The following is a 19,194-nucleotide window of genomic DNA, read 5'->3' as shown; positions in this document are numbered from 1 at the left end:
AAAATGACCTATCGCGTGCTCTTCTTTCTCTTTGATAACAAGTTAAAAAAATTGAAATATGATTAAAAATACCAGATTTTGAAATGGTCTAGCACCTTTAATTTTGAAAATATCGAATTGCGGTTTCCGGTTTCTTTCATTAATTTTTATACTCTTTAAAACTGTGTATATGAAAATGGGGGTCAACCGCAAACCCTCACTTTTGGTCGCGCGTCAGCCGCGTATGCGGGCAGGAATCTAAAATCAAGTCACATATTCTGAAACTAGAGGTGACGGACAAGAAATTTTTCCTCTACCATTTTTCGCTCAGAACAACCGTTTAAGCATGAAATGCATTTGAGCCGTCATAAAATGAACACCCTGTATATATATTTTTATATTATTCAGTTTCCTGTGGCTATTTTGTTCATGTTTTTTATTTTTAAATAGCACAATAATTCACCTGTTTGAGATAAGTAACTACAAAGCAAGTAAACTATCAGCAACTACAAAGAAGCCAAAATTCAAGCTTGCAGGGTTTCGCGTAGCAAGTTAAGTCATCATGGTAAAGCTGCATAAATAATAATTTAATTCCAAAACCAAAACTTTAAACTTCGTAAAAAAAAAGTATTTGTTTGAACAAATAAAAGCAATATTTTTTTTAGGCAAGTCAAAACAAAGTGATTTGATGCAAGTTATCAGCTATCATTTATCGTTTTCTAGCTACGTTTTTCAACTCTGTTTCCCTGAGAGAGTTCTTTGAAGCTATTCCATGAGCAAGTTCGAGTCAACTCAGCAAATTGCAAGTACTAAATATAAGAAGCATTCCTCAGTACTAATGGCGAGAGAAGAGGTAAAACGTTGAACAAAACAGTCTAAAAATTTGGAAAAAAAAAACAATTTAAGTCAACCTAATGTTCGATATTTTACTCAGGTCTTCCAGGAGCTAATTTCAGTTAACTGCTATTAAAGTGACTCATATAATTTTTGTAATATCACCCCTGAAAATTTCATGAAGACAGGACGTAGGACTTCTTTCGTGAAGCCATACTTCGCCTTTTTTACTTACATTTTTTTCGGGCCACCGAGCCTCTTCCCAAATCGCCAAATATTTGTCGAACTTATTTTCGACCAAGAATAAACAATAAAAATTTAACCGAAATAACCGTGTTAGTGATGATTAAGGAACGGATTTTTATGTATTTAAAAAGGCCAAATATTTAATTAAAATATGCATTTATTTTCGTCAATTATGTGGAAAATATGTGATTTTCTTAAAATATTTTCTGGAATATTTAAGTAAAATGGACATTTTTTTTTATGAAAATGTATTTTTTTTGGGGGGGGCAAGTTATAATTATTTATACAAGAAAAGAACAGTTCAAAAGGAATAGCTTTGAATCCACATCAGCATCACTGTCAAGTTTTCCAATAACTGCATTGGCAATATACCTGCCCTCAACGTCAGTGGTTTCATCAATTGACACCCAAATCGGTCCATCTTTGATATGTTCTCGAATTTTGGTTAGTGTATCTTTATAGATATCTTCCAGGTAGTTTTTCCGCAGAGTGCTCTCGTCAGGCATTTTTTTCCCAATATAGGTCTCTAAGAATCCTTTGAAATGAGGATTTTTAAGTTTGTGAAAAGGGATATCTGCTCTAACCAAAGCCCGACACAGATCTGTACTCAGAGTAGACTTACTTGATGATGGAGATGTAAGAAAGGCTTGATAGGACGTCCTCTCTTTCTTTCTGTTTTTATTCTCTATGTGCGATCCGGTGACAATATGTTGGGTGACTTGGGAACGTTGAGAGCAAGAAACGCGCTTGTCACAAGCTGTGCAGTACAAAATGTCTCCATCACTTCGAAAAAGTTCTGCTGGAAACTCGCGTAGATATTTAGCAACCAGTTGTTTGTTTGAGGCCGATGTTCGTGGCATTTCACCCAAAAAAGAATACACTAAGTGACCGAACGAAATGAATTGGACACTTCAACGAACGAGCTGAAAGAACAGACAACTTCAAAGAACTAACAAGTGCCCGTCACTGTTTAGCAGCATTCTGTGTAAATTACAATAACCATTGTACCCACTGTGATTCACAGCCCTACAGTCTGTGGTTCACAGTTCCTGTCAACCACCTCCCAATTATGAAAATATGCCCAAAATGAAAAATATGTACATATTTTGATTAAATATGTAGAAATATTTATTTATTTTAATCAAATATGTATAAATATGCGATAACATCCAAATATGTGAAATAAAAGTAGATTCAAACGGCTTAAAAAGTGTCAGTATGAATACTTCTAGTTGAAAAACGTCTGTAAATTGCCTAGAAAAAAATATGTAAATACATACGAATCCGTTCCCTAGTGATGATGCTTACCCTATATGTTCCCAATCTTACCATCATTTTGTTCTTTCAATTACCATTTTACAGATGCTGAAACCGTAAATATCATAGAATTCGCACTCCAGTGGTAAGAGCTGATTAAGGTAAGGGCTGATTCTAAGGTCACATGCATTTTTTGGAAACACGTTTGAAATATTTTATCCCTAAATTATACAATTAGTATATCAAAGTAAAAAATAAAACAAATCATTGGAATTGTTTTTGACAAAATTCCAAAATCGAAAAAGATATTTCTTTAAAGTGGTACCTTCGGCTGGAGGATTTTATCAGGTCCTATATCTAAGTCAAATATATTGTATGAACTTTTAAGTCAATTCAATTTATTTATTTGTTATAGAGGTAGTCCCCATATAAAGGTGATGGTGTACAGATCAATAACATAGAATTATAAAGAAATCAAAAATTAATAATTATAAATACAGAATTAATAAATGAATTATCTTATGCAGACCAAAGTTATACAGTGGGTCAAAAAAGTATTGGCACACTAAACTTTTCAGGGTTTTCATTTAGAAAAAATTCAATTTTTTTCCAAGAATTTGAAAATATGTTAAATATTTTTATTTCACAAAAGAGTTAAAGAATTACATTATTGAGGGGGAAACAAATAAAATGTAGATAATCCATCAAAAATGTAAACAAAAAATAACTTTTGGGTAGTCAAAAAAGTATTGGCACACTTTTATTTATTTATGTATTAATTTATAAATTGAAAGTTTTAATTTACTGGATATCACTAATATTTTGTCATGTTATCTATGATAGCCTGCAGCCTTCTTGGCATCGACGATACAAGATTTTGAGTAATCTCTTGTCCAATTTTACGCCATTCTTTTAACAAAACTTTTCAACAGATACCACAAGTGCTCTATTGGATTGATATCCGGGGACTGTGGTAGCGTTTTCAGTTGTCTGTGAACGTTGTACAGCAAGCATTCTTTTGTTTTATATGCTATATGCTTGGGTCATTGTCTTCTTGGGGGTATCTATAATCCCCCAGTTTTTCGGCACTACTTTTTAAATTATGCCGCAAAATATCGACATATGCTTCGGCATTCATATTGTCCTACACCATTCCATGATATACACCCCTAAACTAAGACATTGCCACCTCCATGTTTTACAGACGGCCTTACATGTCTAGCTTGAAACGCAACAACAACAACCAATTTAGATAGTATACGAACTTTCAGCCATAATTCTTTTTTCAGTTATACTGTTCACACACAAATACATCTCAAAACATGTATTCCAAGTTAAAACCGAAAATCTGCACGAGGACATAAAAAGCAATAGTTTATAATATAATTTAGAATTAACATTCAGATTGGATAACCTGGATTGCTGTTAATTCTGAGGCAACTTTTAGGGCACTGTTGCAGTAATTTAAGGCACAATTACCTAACAATATTTCGGCTAAAAAGTTCATCCTCTAACTTATTCCAGAACTTAAAAAAAAAATCATTTTCAACTTTACCCATATTAAATACCAATTTGTGGTTCAAGAAAGATATAGATAGAAGATTTTAAAGCTCACTTAAGACTCACTCCAGTCATCCCACTAGATCCACGCCTGAAATGATTCTTTTTTGGGAGGAGAAGAGTTCCAAATAAAAGTGATTATGCCTAGTTTAAAGTAAATAATTGGCACCATTTTATAAGAAAATCTTAAAATACTTGAAAAAAATCAATGCACTAAAATCAATTTACTTCCAGTTGGCCGACTGCCACCGTCGGGTCCTAACGGTTAGCGTCTAAACTAAACCTAAATCTTAAATATATGTCACACTTTTTGACTTATTCTTTTTCTTTTCAATCAGCAAAAATTGCGATTTTTTTTTAACATAAAAAACTCATAACAAATATAATAATTCTTGACTGCACAAAAGTACTCTCGGAACAGACAACGATTGTTGTTTGAAGTCAAATCATTTTGTAAGAAATTGAAGAAAGTAGATGTACACCTAATAATCAACGAACAATTTACTCTGCAGAATACTTCGGCTACAACTGTGAAGTATTCAAATAGAAATGTAGAATCGCTAACTGCAACCAGTTCTGACTAGTCTGCAGTCAGGTAGAATCTAGATTCAGGCTGCAAGGAATGAACTTCAAACTTAATAACATTTATTAACATTAATGTTGATGACACAACGTTCCAGAATTCTGATACAAACTACAGTAAAATGTGTTAAAAAGTGATAACCAACACATACGAAGTATTCCTAAAATTCATTGCCAGTTAAAGAAATGGTAATGGACCAGCCACATGGCATACTAAACAGTTCTATAGCGACCAAGTATTCAACTACAGCTCACATCACCCAATTTTACTTAAATTCCTTACAAGTGCAACAAAATTTACTTCCAGGAAAGGGATTGGAAGCTCAGAGGTTTCAATGTGCAGATTCGGGTTCAATCCAGCTGCTGCTGGCCTTTACATTTTCTTTACCTAGAAGCTTCTTATAGTTCATTATGAATTATAATGACTTTACATTATAGACCATGTTGTCTATAGCGATGATACACTGTCCGAAAGCTCCGGGCGCTAATGATCTCAAATGTTGTCGTGTATATAAAACATAAATATCGATGTAGCTCTCACTAGATGTTAAACAGCAATCAATTAGAGCAGCGTTTCCCAACCTTTTTTGGCTCGCGTACCACTTTGTAGTAAATCATGCTTAATTGTACCACTTCGTAAAAATGATGATATTTCGTGAAATTTGTTATTCCTAGTCTGTTATTTTACTATTATTATCTTTATTTGTATAGAGATACAATGTATCTGTTACAAAGGAGTTCAAGTTCATGTTCACCTTATAAACTTTGTATACTGTAAGATCTTAGTTTTACAACTTTTTTTAAATAATTAAAAGTTGCGTACATATTTTTCTCTTCAAAATTATTAATTAATTTACAAAGTTCGTCTTTAGGATTATTATATTTGTTTATATGGAGTGGGATTCTAAAACTTTCATAGACTGGGCAGCTGATAAACAATTAATGTTTCCCCGGCTCGTTCTTATTACACATTAAACAATGATCTTTGGGGTTTGATTGTATAAATTACATTATTGATTTTTAAATTTAATAACATAAGGGCCACCCAATCTTATGTCAGAAAGAATTCTTATAACTTGAAAAGAAATGAATTTATCTAAATATTGTTGACCAACATTTTGTAATAAATCTTGAGAATTCTAAAATATTTTTAACATAATGTTATTTACTTTATTTAAATCAGTTAAGTGCAAATGTTCCCTGTATATGTCTAAAATTATAGAAATATTAGGTTTATAATATGAGCATTCTAATGAGCCCAAATCTTCTAAATTAATTTTTTTTAAGTATTCAACTACCTGTAAGTACCAATTAAATTTAATGTTACTTGGATAGAGCTTACTCATTACAATCCAGTCTCTTTAAGCAGATTTTTACATAGTTATCATGTAGCTTTTCCTTAATTTTCTTTATAGTAGGGGTTTGAAATCCAATTATCATTTGTGTTTTCGGGTTGTGGAAAATACTCCATGAAAGACAATTTTAATTCTGTTAAATGTGCTATATTTTCTCGTATACCTTGATACAGACTAACCTTATTACTGTGCATATTAACAATGACTGTATCATATTATTAATTAAAATAACTTTTATGAATTATAGGAAAAAACGTTTCTATGATATTTTTATGAAAGGTTGGGAAACGCTGAATTATAAGAATAGTAGCAAAAATGCGATTCACAGTTAGACCAAACCCAACGTCTATCCAAATTAACAGCATTAAGATCATGGTACAAAATACCCAAAGAAAGACAATATGCACTAACATCAAGGCAGTAACACACAAAACAAACAAACTAAATTCATATACAAGAAGTAACTGCGAAGCTAATGCAACCTGGACAGACTTTGTAGTATTTTTTGAAGTGAATGAAACAATGCGAGAGAGACATGAAGAACAGAATGAAAATACATTCTTAGCATTCCACACCACGCTCTCAGACATCACATTCAACAACTATAATCCCTAGAATAATGGACTATAATCGTATTAGAGATGATGCACACATACAAATCTAACTAAAGAGCTGACAAAAATAGCTTTAAACCAAGTTTATGACGATATGATTAAAAACTCAGTCAAGAAGGCAATTACAGTCCCTTAATTGTAGCTATAACAGAATATAACCTTCATAAGGATCATACTCCTCCCCGTAGTACACCACCTTTTCATGTCAGTTACTGCTGAGGGCACACATCATTGCAGAAACGTTTTAAAAATAGACTGCATTCAAAACATTAAATTGAAAATTATCTAATTTAAACTATATCGAAGTGCAGTTTCTGAGTTATGCTAACTCAACCAATTGAAATATACTGAAGTTTTACAAAACTTCCCCTTTTACCAAATTTTAAGATTTCCAACTATCTTAGAATTTTTACTAAATATTATTTAGATTCAATGTGCTTTCACTGAGACAGAAGACTTTTAAGAGAAGCGTATCCCTCTTTAATTCAATTTGAATGTTTTTAAACAAAAGCTCGAAAACACAACTGCACCCGAAAGCTTTAAAAGAAATTATTTAAAAGATGATGCATATTCCCTAAAAACGATTCTTTTTCAATCTCGGCAACTTATATAATTCTCTCTAATTTTAATACTACGCCGTATGTTTTTGTACTCATACTAGAATTTGCATTCATTTCGAATTCATTATGGAGAAGATGATGGTACAATGTGTTAGGTTTGCCCAGTTAGAGACAATTATTATTAGTGCCACATAAAGACAACTTGAAGCGTCACATTGTTATCGCTACAACTTGGTTGAAAGGAACAGTTTTGTTGGCGTGGTAAAGTGGCGCGTGCTTGGCTAATGAGGCGTGAAACAAGAAGGGTCGACCGTTGCAATACCTCAAGCCACGCGACTCTAGCCACACTATTATACCATGCCTTTATGCTTGCTTATTAAAAGTAAGCGTATGCAAGCAAGAGAACCGCTTGCGGTGATGGTGAAACCCTGAGTTTGTCAAGACAGAATAAACGAACAGCTTCAAAGAGACAAGCATCACAAATTATCTCATCACTACGTGTTCAGCCAGTACTGAACTTTGTGACGCCCCGAGCTTTACACTCATTAAAATATAGTAATAATTTGATGCATTCTGTAACAATTAAATTCATGGTTTACTTGTTACTTACCCTTGCGGCGTTTGGTCTAGCGCATGCGTGAGGGTGTGCCTCTGAATTGTTGAATGATGTAAATTAAAATTCGGTTTAGATGTCACCAGATAGACTTAACGATAGACATTTTATCACTTCTTTTTCGAAAAAAGTACAAACAGTTTTTCTTTCAACTTACTAATCACTACCCTGCGTAAACTACACTTTTTGCTTCAAACTTTCACTTTTTATTTCCCGGCCTTCGGAAGGCACCCAGCACTATCGCTCTAACTAGATCAGGACATAAATTAGGAAGTAATCAGTGCAAAGCTCGTTGTCTCCCACAAATGTATTTAAGGTAGAAATTAAGTCCATCAGTTTAATCCATTTAGGGCTGTAGTTTGGATTGTGACATTTAAAAATTGTTAATGAAAATTTAATGCAGTAAAATTGCTTGAATTATATAAATTTTTATAACATTTCCTAAAATAAAATGAATTTTTATGTGTTTTTAATGCTATCATTGAGGGTAGTGAAAACTTCAATGGCGAATGTTAAAAGGATTTAGGGTGCGTTCCACTAAGCGTTCACAACGATCACGCTCATGACCGCGGTTTTGCCCGTTCCACTTGCTTGCGAACTTTACAATCGAAAACTCAAGTTAACCATTCATGTAAACATTATTTTTTAATTTAAACCCCATTTATAAGCAGTTATAATAAACTTTATTAATTATTGGTAAAGTTGACTATATTAAAAAAATATATATAAATTCAATTTTTTATATTACATTTTAGTGGAGCAACAGTTGGATATTTATTAATGCAACGTAATAATGCTTTAGAAAGTTCTTCATCTAGTTCCGATGAAGAGTGGAATGCAATTTTACAAAATCGCAATGGTGAAAAGCGAAAATTTAGGCCACATTTTTTTTTTTTTGGGCGCATCGACGTCTGTGGCCATTAGCGCCTGCTACACATTTTCTTTTCTTATTCAAAGGCCACTAGAGCTAGGAAGGTACCCTATTGTCCTATCAGGCTGCCACACACATATCTTGCTCAGCAAGGCAGGGTGGAGCCTAGGCAAACGGAAGCAGACCGCGCTCCCCTCTTACATCATCGGTCTAGCCGACGAGGGGGAATGCGGTTTCGCCGATGGTACCATCCCTTATGTTCACAAGTTGACATTTTCTAAAATTCATGCATTTAAAAGTACTTTGGGTTTTGCTTTAACAATTATAAACATGTGTGTAAGACTTATATAGTAGTATATGACATATGTAACAACGACTTAATCTAGTTCATGTATATAGTCTATCCTAAGGAGGCTATTTCGTAGAATCTAACTCAAGTGTGCAGTACTTTTAACAAATGTTCCTGCACACTCGAAAAGTGTCCTAATCCTAAATGAATTTAAACCTAAGGGGGGTTGAAATACTTTTATAAATTTCTTTCAATCCCGGATTAAAAGCCTAAATCTAACAGTCATACCAACATTCTTGCAATAAATACACGTACACTGATAAAATCATTCATGCTAATAAATACGTTCACGCTAATAAATACATTCACGCCTATAAATACATTTACATCAATAGCAATCTCGCAAATAAATACTTTCACGCCAATAAATACACTCACGCTATTAAAAACAATATACTACTCATTCACACAAGGGGAAAGTACTCGATATTCCTTTCCCCTTTATAAGAACTAAACTATAAACTAACCTAATCTATATCTAAATTTTATCATAATAATTTATATTTTTTAAGAAATCAAATAGCCTCCTTACATAAGGAGAACCCTCTTGGAGAATTGCGCGCTGGTCATGTGGCAGGCCTGCTCTTTCTCTTTGGCTACGCAGTGCCTGACACCCTTCCAACACGTGCGACACTGTCAGCCTTTCTCGGCATCGTGGGCACCTCGGCCTTCTTTCGGCAATAAGGAGGTACCCATGTGTCACACGTGTATGCCCAATCCTTAGCCTCGTTAAAATTACTGATTCATGCCGCGGGTAGTTCTCGACTTTAGCATTTCGCAAACATGGTTTAAATTCTTTAAGTTTTTCATCAATATTATCCCACTGACTTTGCCACTTTCTATTTATAATATTTTTCATATATATTTGTAAGTCAGTGGGCCGAACAAGGATGGTATGGTTGCCACATATTATTAACTATCAAAGTGTAATTGATCGTTATTCAGTGATTTAGTATGTAAAGGGATAAGTAATTTTTCATTTTATTATTTTTTTTTTTTTAGACTTTCGAGAAACATATTCAAATATTTACATGATATAATACTTTCATTTACATGATTCTAATTTTTTCAGTCGCCATCTTTTCTTTTAAAAATTACGCCAAATTTCTGAACGCCCACTTCGACCCAGCTCTTAAGGTGGGGCGTTATGAGCTTCGCGTGAGTGAAAATAATGACGTCATTAGTGATGTTTTCGCCACGACCACTATGACTGTGGTCGTCATGTGGTACGGTTGAAGGTATATTTTGATCGTTGTGAGCGCTTAGTGGAACGCACCCTTAGAAAACCCCTAATAACAGTGAGAGAAATCAGTTCGGAAAAATGAGGTAAAAATTTAAATAAAATACTTTATATTTTTCGAACATCAGATCAGCGATCAGAAAATTATTAAGAACTGCTTTAGAGAGGATCTCACAAAAGTGAATCAAACTCCCTTCCTAAAGTATGATTCCTCTAAAAGCACATGACATTTTGAATCGGATGGCACCTCATGGATGAAAATGGGCGTTTAGGTGCTGCTTTATTTAAATTTTTTATTTATTTATTTTATTTATTTCATACTGCTTTTGGGGCTTATCCCCTTAGCATGGAGTTTGACATTGATACATAAATACAATAAATCGATACAATGATACATAAATGGTAGATATAAATACGCAAAAACATAAATTTAAATTCGTAAAAACAAAATTATATGAACATCCCAAGAGCTTTTCTTTTCCTTTCTGTCTTAAATCAGACCTTAACTTTCAATAGCTTTCTTAGCTTTTTAAGAAGTTACCACTCATTAAGTAAAAAGCTTCTTATTTGTAAAGATAATTTAACGTAATCACATATAGCATTGATTTGATTTACAGAGTTAATGGAAAATAGGTTTACATAGTTTTCTGGTTCAGGTAAAGCTGTTGCAATATAGTTATTTAATTTATGTGTTCGGAATGACTGAAAGACCTGGCAGGAGAAAAGGAAGTGGAGCAAGGTGTCTGAAACGTTATTTTTACATAGAGTACATATATTGGAGCTATCAAAGACATAAGTACAAGAGTTGAAATAGATTTTTGTTTTATTGAGGTTAGCTAATCTAAGCTGGGATAATAAGCGAATTTTTTTGATGGAAATAAGCCAAGATAGATGCAGTTCATTGCTGCCCAGACTACTTATGTGACGGTACAAAATATTATACTTACACCGGTCAATTACATAGGCGATATCTCTACTTAAACAGTCATTCCAAAGTTGTTTTTCTAAATTTTTAATTTGAGATTTAAGAATAACGGGATCTCCCTGCATGAAATTTAAAGCCCCTATGGAACTTAAAATTGATTTAAACTGGGTGACCCAGTTGTATTGAATTTTATTAAACGGAAGAGTTTCCCTAGCGAGAAGAGCGTCAAAGCAGATACGAGGCAATCGTGTTGGGGGCATCCCAAGTATATTTACTGCAAGGGTAACCATACTTTTAAATATTCTAACTTTTAAAGGGACAAGTCCATATTCCAGACGCACAATACTATTTGGCGTAAATTTACTGACATTATAAATTTGTTTAATAAATTTCAGCTGTACTTTCTCAATTTCATCAAAGTAGTTAAATGCCCACAATTCTCCGGCATATAACAAAGTAGACCTAATTAAAGCGTGCAATAATTTATCTCTAACTTTTGTGTCTGGGGTACGGGATTTTATCAAAAGTTTGTGTACACGGGTTATTGCCAAGTTACCTTTTGCGGTGAAATACTTACAAGCTTGAAAAAACTTACCCGTTGCACTTAATGGCAATCCCAAGTAATTCACTGAATTTACTATCTCTATCGGTTCACCAGCGAGAAACACTCCCCGAAACTTCTTCGGGCGGGTACTTTTAGAGAAATAGACAATTTTAGTTTTAGAAGAATTAACATAAAGGGAATTTTCATTACAATATTTTTCTAGAATTGAGAGTTTTTCAATTACATCTGGTAAGGCACTCGCGAATAACACGATATCGTCCGCATAAGACAGAAGGAGCAAGCGATTATTTTTATTAATTGGGAAAAAAGAGGCATCATGAGATTCAAAAAAACTGAACAAAATCACTAATGAATAAATTGAATAATAACGGTGATAGTGGTTCTCCCTGAAGGACACCAGAAGTTACATCAAAATCAGCCGTACTTCCAAGATTGGTGGCTACGCAAAGTTTAGCATTATCGTATAAACTCTTAATAATTTTAGTTGTATTTGAACCAATTCCCAATTTTATTAATTTAAGCCATAAGGTTTTATGAGATATTAGGTCAAAAGCCTTCCGGAAATCTACAAATATTGCAAAAAACGGTTTCTTATTTATTAGTCTGAGAGAAGTAATTGAAGTGAGAACAAACAAATTGTCGATGCAACCTCTTTTTGGTCGGAAACCATTCTGTTCCTCGCCTAATATTGAGTTGTATTCAATCCAGGTATTCAATCTGTTTTGCAATATTGAGGTAAACAACTTTGGAAGACTGTTTAATAATGCTATCCCCCTGCTTTATTTAAATTTTAAAATAATAATAATAAGTAGCAACAAAAACAAGTATTACTTCGGAAAATCCCGTTTATGTCCATTTTTGAATGGGCTCATTATTTTGAAGGCAATAAAATCTCAAAGTTGGGTGTTTTTCAATCATAACCCCTTTTCGTGCAGTTTTTCATGATCAAAGCTTATAAAGGGTGGGGCGTGGAAATTACCTGTTTTGAAAATGAAATAAAAACGCTACACGTTTCATTCCACTTTTATTTTTATTTTCCGTCTACCACAACAACATTGGAAATTTGAATTTACACAATTTTAAACACAATATCTTGTTAAATGTCGCCCTCCATTGTCATTACACTGATTCAGTCGATTTCGGAAGTTTTGAATCACCCTTTCAATCATATCGATATCGGGATATTGCCAGTTTCGGTTCGATTGTTGTTCCATAGGTCTTCGGACCAATCGATATGCTTGAAAGAGTGATTCAAAACTTCCGAAATCGACTGAATCAGTGTAATGACAATGGAGGGCGACATTTAACAAGATATTGTGTTTAAAACTGTGTAAATTCAAACAGTGGAATGAAACGTGTAGTGTGTTTTAATTCATTTTCAAAACACGAAATTTCCATGCCCCACCCTACCGGATAGTTTTAATTTAACAGAAAGTAAATGTTTAAAAATTTTTTTTGTAAGTTACAATTGTTATAACTGCAGTGACAGAAAGTTGGGTGAGTCAGATATTGGGCCTACCCAGTGTACGATAGCTGGTAGAGCTTAAATAGTTTTTAAACTGATATTCTATTATGATAATTAGGGCTGTATATTTAGTTGTAGTGGAGCTGGTAAATAGAAAGAAGTGTTAGGGGCCAGAAGTTGAAGTTAATCCATGGACTAAAGAGGCCGAGCTGGTCGCATCTGTTACACTCTAAACCGTTCAATCAATTCTGATCAATTCTATTAGAGTGGAACTGTTACCAAGTCCAGAATACACTCTCCCCATGTGGCGTTCAATCTGACCCGCCACAGAACACCGCCATACCATTTACTCTAACTTGGTGCTAAACTTACAAACAAATCACTATTCAATTAATACAATCAAATACACTACGAGAACACCCTCTGCCAGTTCAAGGCCGATTTCTGTCAGATGTTTTTAATGACGGACGCTTAACATTGTTTCAGATCGTAGACTCGTACATTATGCGAATGTAGAGTCCAGCTTCAGTTCTCCCAAAAGCCTGATGCGAAAAATTTTAGTGCGCAGACTCAGGCCACTTTCTCTTTCTACTGCTCTTAAGATTCTAACTTCAAAATAATAATAAATGTTGATTACTTTAAAAAAAAAAACTATGCTTCTGAAGAAGTGTCGATACAACAGATTCGCAGAATCATCCTAAAACCAGTTTTCATTTGCGGCACGCATTGCTTTTCTTATTTAATCAAAAGAAAAAGGCTGATGAAAGTCATCGTTTGCTGGTAGAAATATATGGTGTACACGATATATTAGAACATGTGAGACACATGATTTCGACAATTTAAAAGTGGTGATTTCAATGTGAAAGACAGTGAGCGCTCTGGTAGACCACAAAAATGCGAAGACCGGTAATTGGAGGAGTTATTGGATGATGACCCAACTCAAACTCAACGACATGATGTATCACAAGAAACAATCAGCAGATTGTTTATGAGCAATGGGAAAGATCAATAAACTCGGTAAATGGGTTCCACACAATTTGCATGAACGTCAAAAATGGAAAATCGCAAAGTCACTAGTGAAATGCTGTTTCAACGCCACGTAAGAATTGTGACGGGTGACGAAAAATGGATTTATTTGGAAAAACCGAAGCGGGAAAATATCGTGGCTTTCACCTGGCAAAAGCCGGTCCACCAACACCAAGGCAAAACCGCTTCGGCAAGAAGACAATGCTCTGTGTCTGGTGGGATTGTGTATTATGAACTCTTTAAACCCGGCGAAATTGTTAATAAAACAACGCTATCGCCAACAAATGATTAATTAATTAATTAACGCATTAATCGAAAGACGACTAGAATGGGCCAGAAGACATTGCAAAGTGATTTTGTTATACGACAATGCGCCGTCTCACACAGCAAAACCAGTGAAAGACACCTTGAATTAGCTTTTTGGATGGGACATCCTTCCGCCCCACCGAACTCCCCAGACCTGGCGCCATCTGACTATCACCTCTTCGCATCAATGGGGCACGCACTCGCAGAGCAGCTCGACGAATGGTTTGCCGCAAAAGACAAGCAGTTTTCTGGCATGGTATTCATACTTGAAAGATGGGCGAAATGTGTAGAAGCCGAAGTAATATTTCGAATAAAAAAAATTAATGTCCCTTGAAAATTACGCGTTTTTTTTTTTTTTTTTACCAAAAAAAACGGAAAAAACTTATGCATACACAGATGTAAATAAAAATGATAGGCATAGATAGGGAAAGGATTAAGCTATGCGGTTAGCGTATTGGATTCCCACACAGAGATCCCTCTTGTTTGAATCCAGCTGCTAGCCTTTAGATTTCCTCTTCCTAGGAGCTTCTTACAGCATACTGTCCGGTAACGAGAGAACATTGTCCAGAGGCCGATAGTGCACTGAAAAAAGCTACGGACGCCAATAAACTTAGATGTTCACGCGCTTAAATTGAAATAATAATACGAGGGTCGTTTGAAAAGTCCGTGCAAAAATAAAAACTACTTAATTTTTGGGGGTAAACCTTTTTTATTTTTCAACATAGTCTCCTTTTAGGCTTATACACTTCGCCCAACGCTGCTCTAGTTTGTTGATCCCTTCCGAATAATAAGATTTGTCCAAGTCTGAAAAATAGCCATTCGTTTCTGCAATCACCTCCTCGTTTGAATAAAATCTTTTTCCCGCCAGCCATTTCTTCATATTGGGGAACAAATAGTAGTCCGAGGGAGCAAAGTCTGGAGAATATGGGGGATGTGAAACGAGTTGGAACCCTATTTCCATTAATTTTGCGACCACAACTGCTGAGGTGTGAGCTGGTGCGTTGTCGTGATGGAAAAGGACTTTTTTGTGGGCCAATCGTGGGCGTTTTTCTTGCAGCTCGGTTTTCAAACGGTCCAATAATGATGAATAATATGCACCTGTAATAGTTTTAACCTTCACCAGACAGTCGATGAGGATTATTCCTTGCGAATCCCAAAAGACAGTCGCCATAATCTTTCCGGCCGAAGGAACGGTCTTCGCCTTTTTTGGCGCAGATTCCCCCTTGGTAACCCATTGTTTAGATTGTTCTTTGGTCTCAGGAGTGTAGTGATGTATCCATGTTTCATCCACAGTGACGAAACGACGCTTAAAGTCCTGCGGATTCTTCTGGAACAGCTGCAAACCGTCCTTGCAACACTTCACACGATTTCGTTTTTGGTCAAGCGTGAGCAATCGCGGCACCCATCTTGCGGATAGCTTTGTCATGTCCAAATGTTGATGCAAAATATTATGCACCCGTTCATTCGAGATGCCCACAGCACTAGCAATCTCACGCACCTTCACTCTTCTGTCATCCATCACCATATCATGGATTTTATCAATGATTTCTGGAGTAGTAACCTCAACAGGGCGTCCAGAACGTTCAGCGGTCACTTGTGCCCATATGGCCACTCCGAAAATTTTGAAACCACTTATAAACTGTTCTAATCGAAGGTGCAGAGTCACCATAATGTTTATCAAGCTTCTCTTTAGTCTCCTGAGGCGTTTTGCCTTTCATAAAGTAGTGTTTAATCAACACACGAAATTCTTTTTCGTCCATTTTTTGAAAATCACTCGACTTCCTCGATTCAAACGAATGCCAAACACAAAGAAATAGACCGATCTGGCTGAAACTTGGTGTGTGTTCTTCCAAGAGATGCTACTAACTAAACATAACCTCGATACGCGCCAGTAGTGCTATCTCTCTGACTTTGCACGGACTTTTCAAACGACCCTCGTAATAATAATAATGGACTTAGTTTCGAAAAGTAAAAATATAGGTTAACAGTTCTTACGTTTTTGTTCAGACACTGAGTTGAAGCAAGATATTCACTACTTAAAACCATACAATTCACTGAAATGGTACTAAAAGGGAAGTTCAAAGGTAATCTGAGTTACCAGTGCCTCCTTTAAATAAATGTTTACCGGAAAATAGATGGATATTAAAAAAAAATCCTTCAGGATTTTCCGCACTTTTAGGAACGAAATTTCCTACAAAACATTTTACCTCACAATTCATTTAGACCTTTACCTACAGAAAACAGAACTTTAGAGAGAGAAGCCTACCCAATTCTTCCACTATACGAGCTGCCCTATAACTTATTTAGATCAACCAAATAAACGTCATAAATTTCCATGTACAAGGGCGTTATGGAAAGAACTTATGACTGGTAGTAAAAGATTTGTTTATTAAAAAAAAAAATCGATTTATTTTTCTACGTAGTTTCCTTTTAGTTCAATGCAACTTTTGTTAATCGATAACAGTCATGAAAGATTTGCAGAATTCGGCTGCTATCACTAATTCTATTTGACTTAACATCGAACAATCTTATCTAAATTTAAATATCCCCTTTGAATTTTTAAAGATCATATGTCAGGTACGGTTAATGAACAAGAAATTCCCAAGAATAATGATAAATAATATAAAAAATGAATTAAAACAGAAAAATAGTTGTGCCCTGTGTGGTTTGGATAAAGCGATGGATACTATTGTACATCTTTTGTTGGATGGTGAAATTTTTACTATTTACAGATAGAAATATTTACTTCAGTTTAATTTTACAAGGGAATATATAGTCGTAGACAAATTACACATTCTACTAAATTGTACTAGTTTAAATAAAATAAAGCCTATTCATATTTATTTGAAAATATGTTTAAATTTGAAAAAGAAAATTGAGCCGTGGTTGGCAAATGGACATTAAGTTTGTCTCACATATATTAATAATAATTAATAAATAAAAGTGAATAAGTAAATTTGTAGAAATGCTGTTATTTGTTATTATAAAAGGACTTTGTATTCATGTTTATTTTTAAATGAACAGTCTGTACCTTTCTTTAAAGTCTGCAAACTTTATTTTGTTATATTTTTTCTCAAGCGTATTTAAACTGATCAATATGTGAAATAGCTGAACTCTTGCTATAAAAAAATTGAAATTTTTGAAGCCAATAAATAATTTGATTGAATATTAGACTTCACATGTTTTCCAACCACAATTTTTTTTGTTTTAGCTCCGGGGATCTTGTTAGAGGGTGCCAGGTCTGATGAATAAGGTAGTACGAGTATGTTTCAACCATTCGTATTTTAAAGTCCTCAGAACAAAACAAAAATAATACGTTGTAGGAGAACACAGGATATCTTTTCAGCAGATTAAATTGACTTCGTCCTTTTACTGCATATCATCCGGCTCGGCTCTAAAGCTTTGACTGCTGTTTTTTTTGAAGCATGAACCCAGGTCTCATCTAAGGAAACCAAAATCTCTATTGGAATCTTTTTAAAAACGGTCTCATACTGCTTCATAATTCGTAATATCATTTATTTATTGTTTAGCAGTTGGTCAACAAATTGCGGCATCCATATTACACAAAAAACTTTACGTAATACCTGTAAAAAATCAATAGGAATATCCGCCAATCGCAATAACTTACCTTTATAAGAAGGTAAAAATAATTTGAATGTTACAATAAGAGTAAATAACAATAAAGATTAAAAAGTGCTTACCATCTTTGTTCATACCCATGTTCAAGCATTTCTTGAGTCGGCATGCTTGGCACTGGTTTCTATGCGCTTTGTCCACAACACAGCGACCTGTCCCTGCTTGGCATCTGTAACAACAACATCCAGTTCAATTGGTAACCAAACAAGTACACGTCTAATAAAGTAGAGTTCAGCAATTGAATCTATTGAAAATAAGTAGGTGTGAAATTCTCGTATGGTTATATCGTGATTTCCCCTGTACATGAAAAGGAGGTATTTAAACTTAGTATATCTCTATTTTTTGAATGTAAGGAGAGATAAATATATTACCCTTCACTTCATACTTCTTGATTTCCTGAATGTAAAGCACAGAATAAAGAATTTATTTGGAAATTACTCGTACATACTCTTCAGGAATCAACGCCCGCGGTATTTACTTGATATATTAGGCAGTAAGGCCCAGTTAGATGTTAAAAACACCAGTAAAGTTAACACTCAATTCTGAAATTCAATCCTCTTTATTCTGAATCTCTTTATTTCCATCTTTAATCAATTAAACTAATAGCAACATTTAATACTAAATTGTACAATTATTTTGATGGCACGTCAAAGATGACATGTTATATTTATTATTTTTTAATTTAACAGTTAGTTAAAAACCCAATAGTAAATATTTGTAAAGGTACATCAGTTTAGCAAAGAGAGTTCATATTAATTTATTGTATTTTATGTATTTTTCTCGATGTCCTTAAGGGAATGGTCTTAGGACGAAATAAATGTTTCAGTGTAAGTGTATGTAAGGTGAACATAACTCAGAAGCAGTTGCGCAGCAAGTTTAAATTTTGTAATTGGTTTTAGGCGCCTACTGGTTATATGTATTTATATGATCCTACTGGTTATATGTATTTATATGATCCTACTGGTTATATGTATTTATATGATCCTACTGGTTATATGTATTTATATGATCCTACTGGTTATATGCATTTATATGATCCTACTAGTTACATGATCCTACTGGTTATATGCATTTATATTATCCTATTGGTTATATGTATTTATGTGATCCTACTGGTTACTATATGTATATATGTGATCCTATTGGATATATGTATTTATATGACCCTACTGATTATATGTATTTATGTGATCCTACTGGTTATATGTATT

At 34.3% G+C, this 19,194-nt stretch overlaps 1 protein-coding gene across 2 annotated transcripts in view; it reads right to left on the bottom strand.

Moving 5' to 3' along the window:
- Hr51 (photoreceptor-specific nuclear hormone receptor 51) overlaps window positions 1-19,194 on the bottom strand; it is a 70,230-nt gene that overhangs the window by 12,445 nt on the left and 38,591 nt on the right. The window contains exon 3 of one of the 2 annotated variants that reach the window (XM_074142802.1): window positions 18,049-18,152. In XM_074142802.1, the coding sequence (XP_073998903.1) occupies window positions 18,049-18,152 (104 nt within the window). Of the gene's footprint in view, window positions 1-1,681; window positions 2,128-18,048; window positions 18,153-19,194 lie in introns of those variants that run through there. The other variant, XM_074142803.1, reaches the window with a different exon arrangement.

This window comes from Rhodnius prolixus, unplaced genomic scaffold (assembly GCF_049639745.1).
Source record: "Rhodnius prolixus isolate KJV_2025 unplaced genomic scaffold, Rpr scaffold_12, whole genome shotgun sequence".
NCBI lineage: Eukaryota > Metazoa > Arthropoda > Insecta > Hemiptera > Reduviidae > Rhodnius > Rhodnius prolixus.
This window is presented reverse-complemented; position numbering and strand designations above follow the sequence as displayed.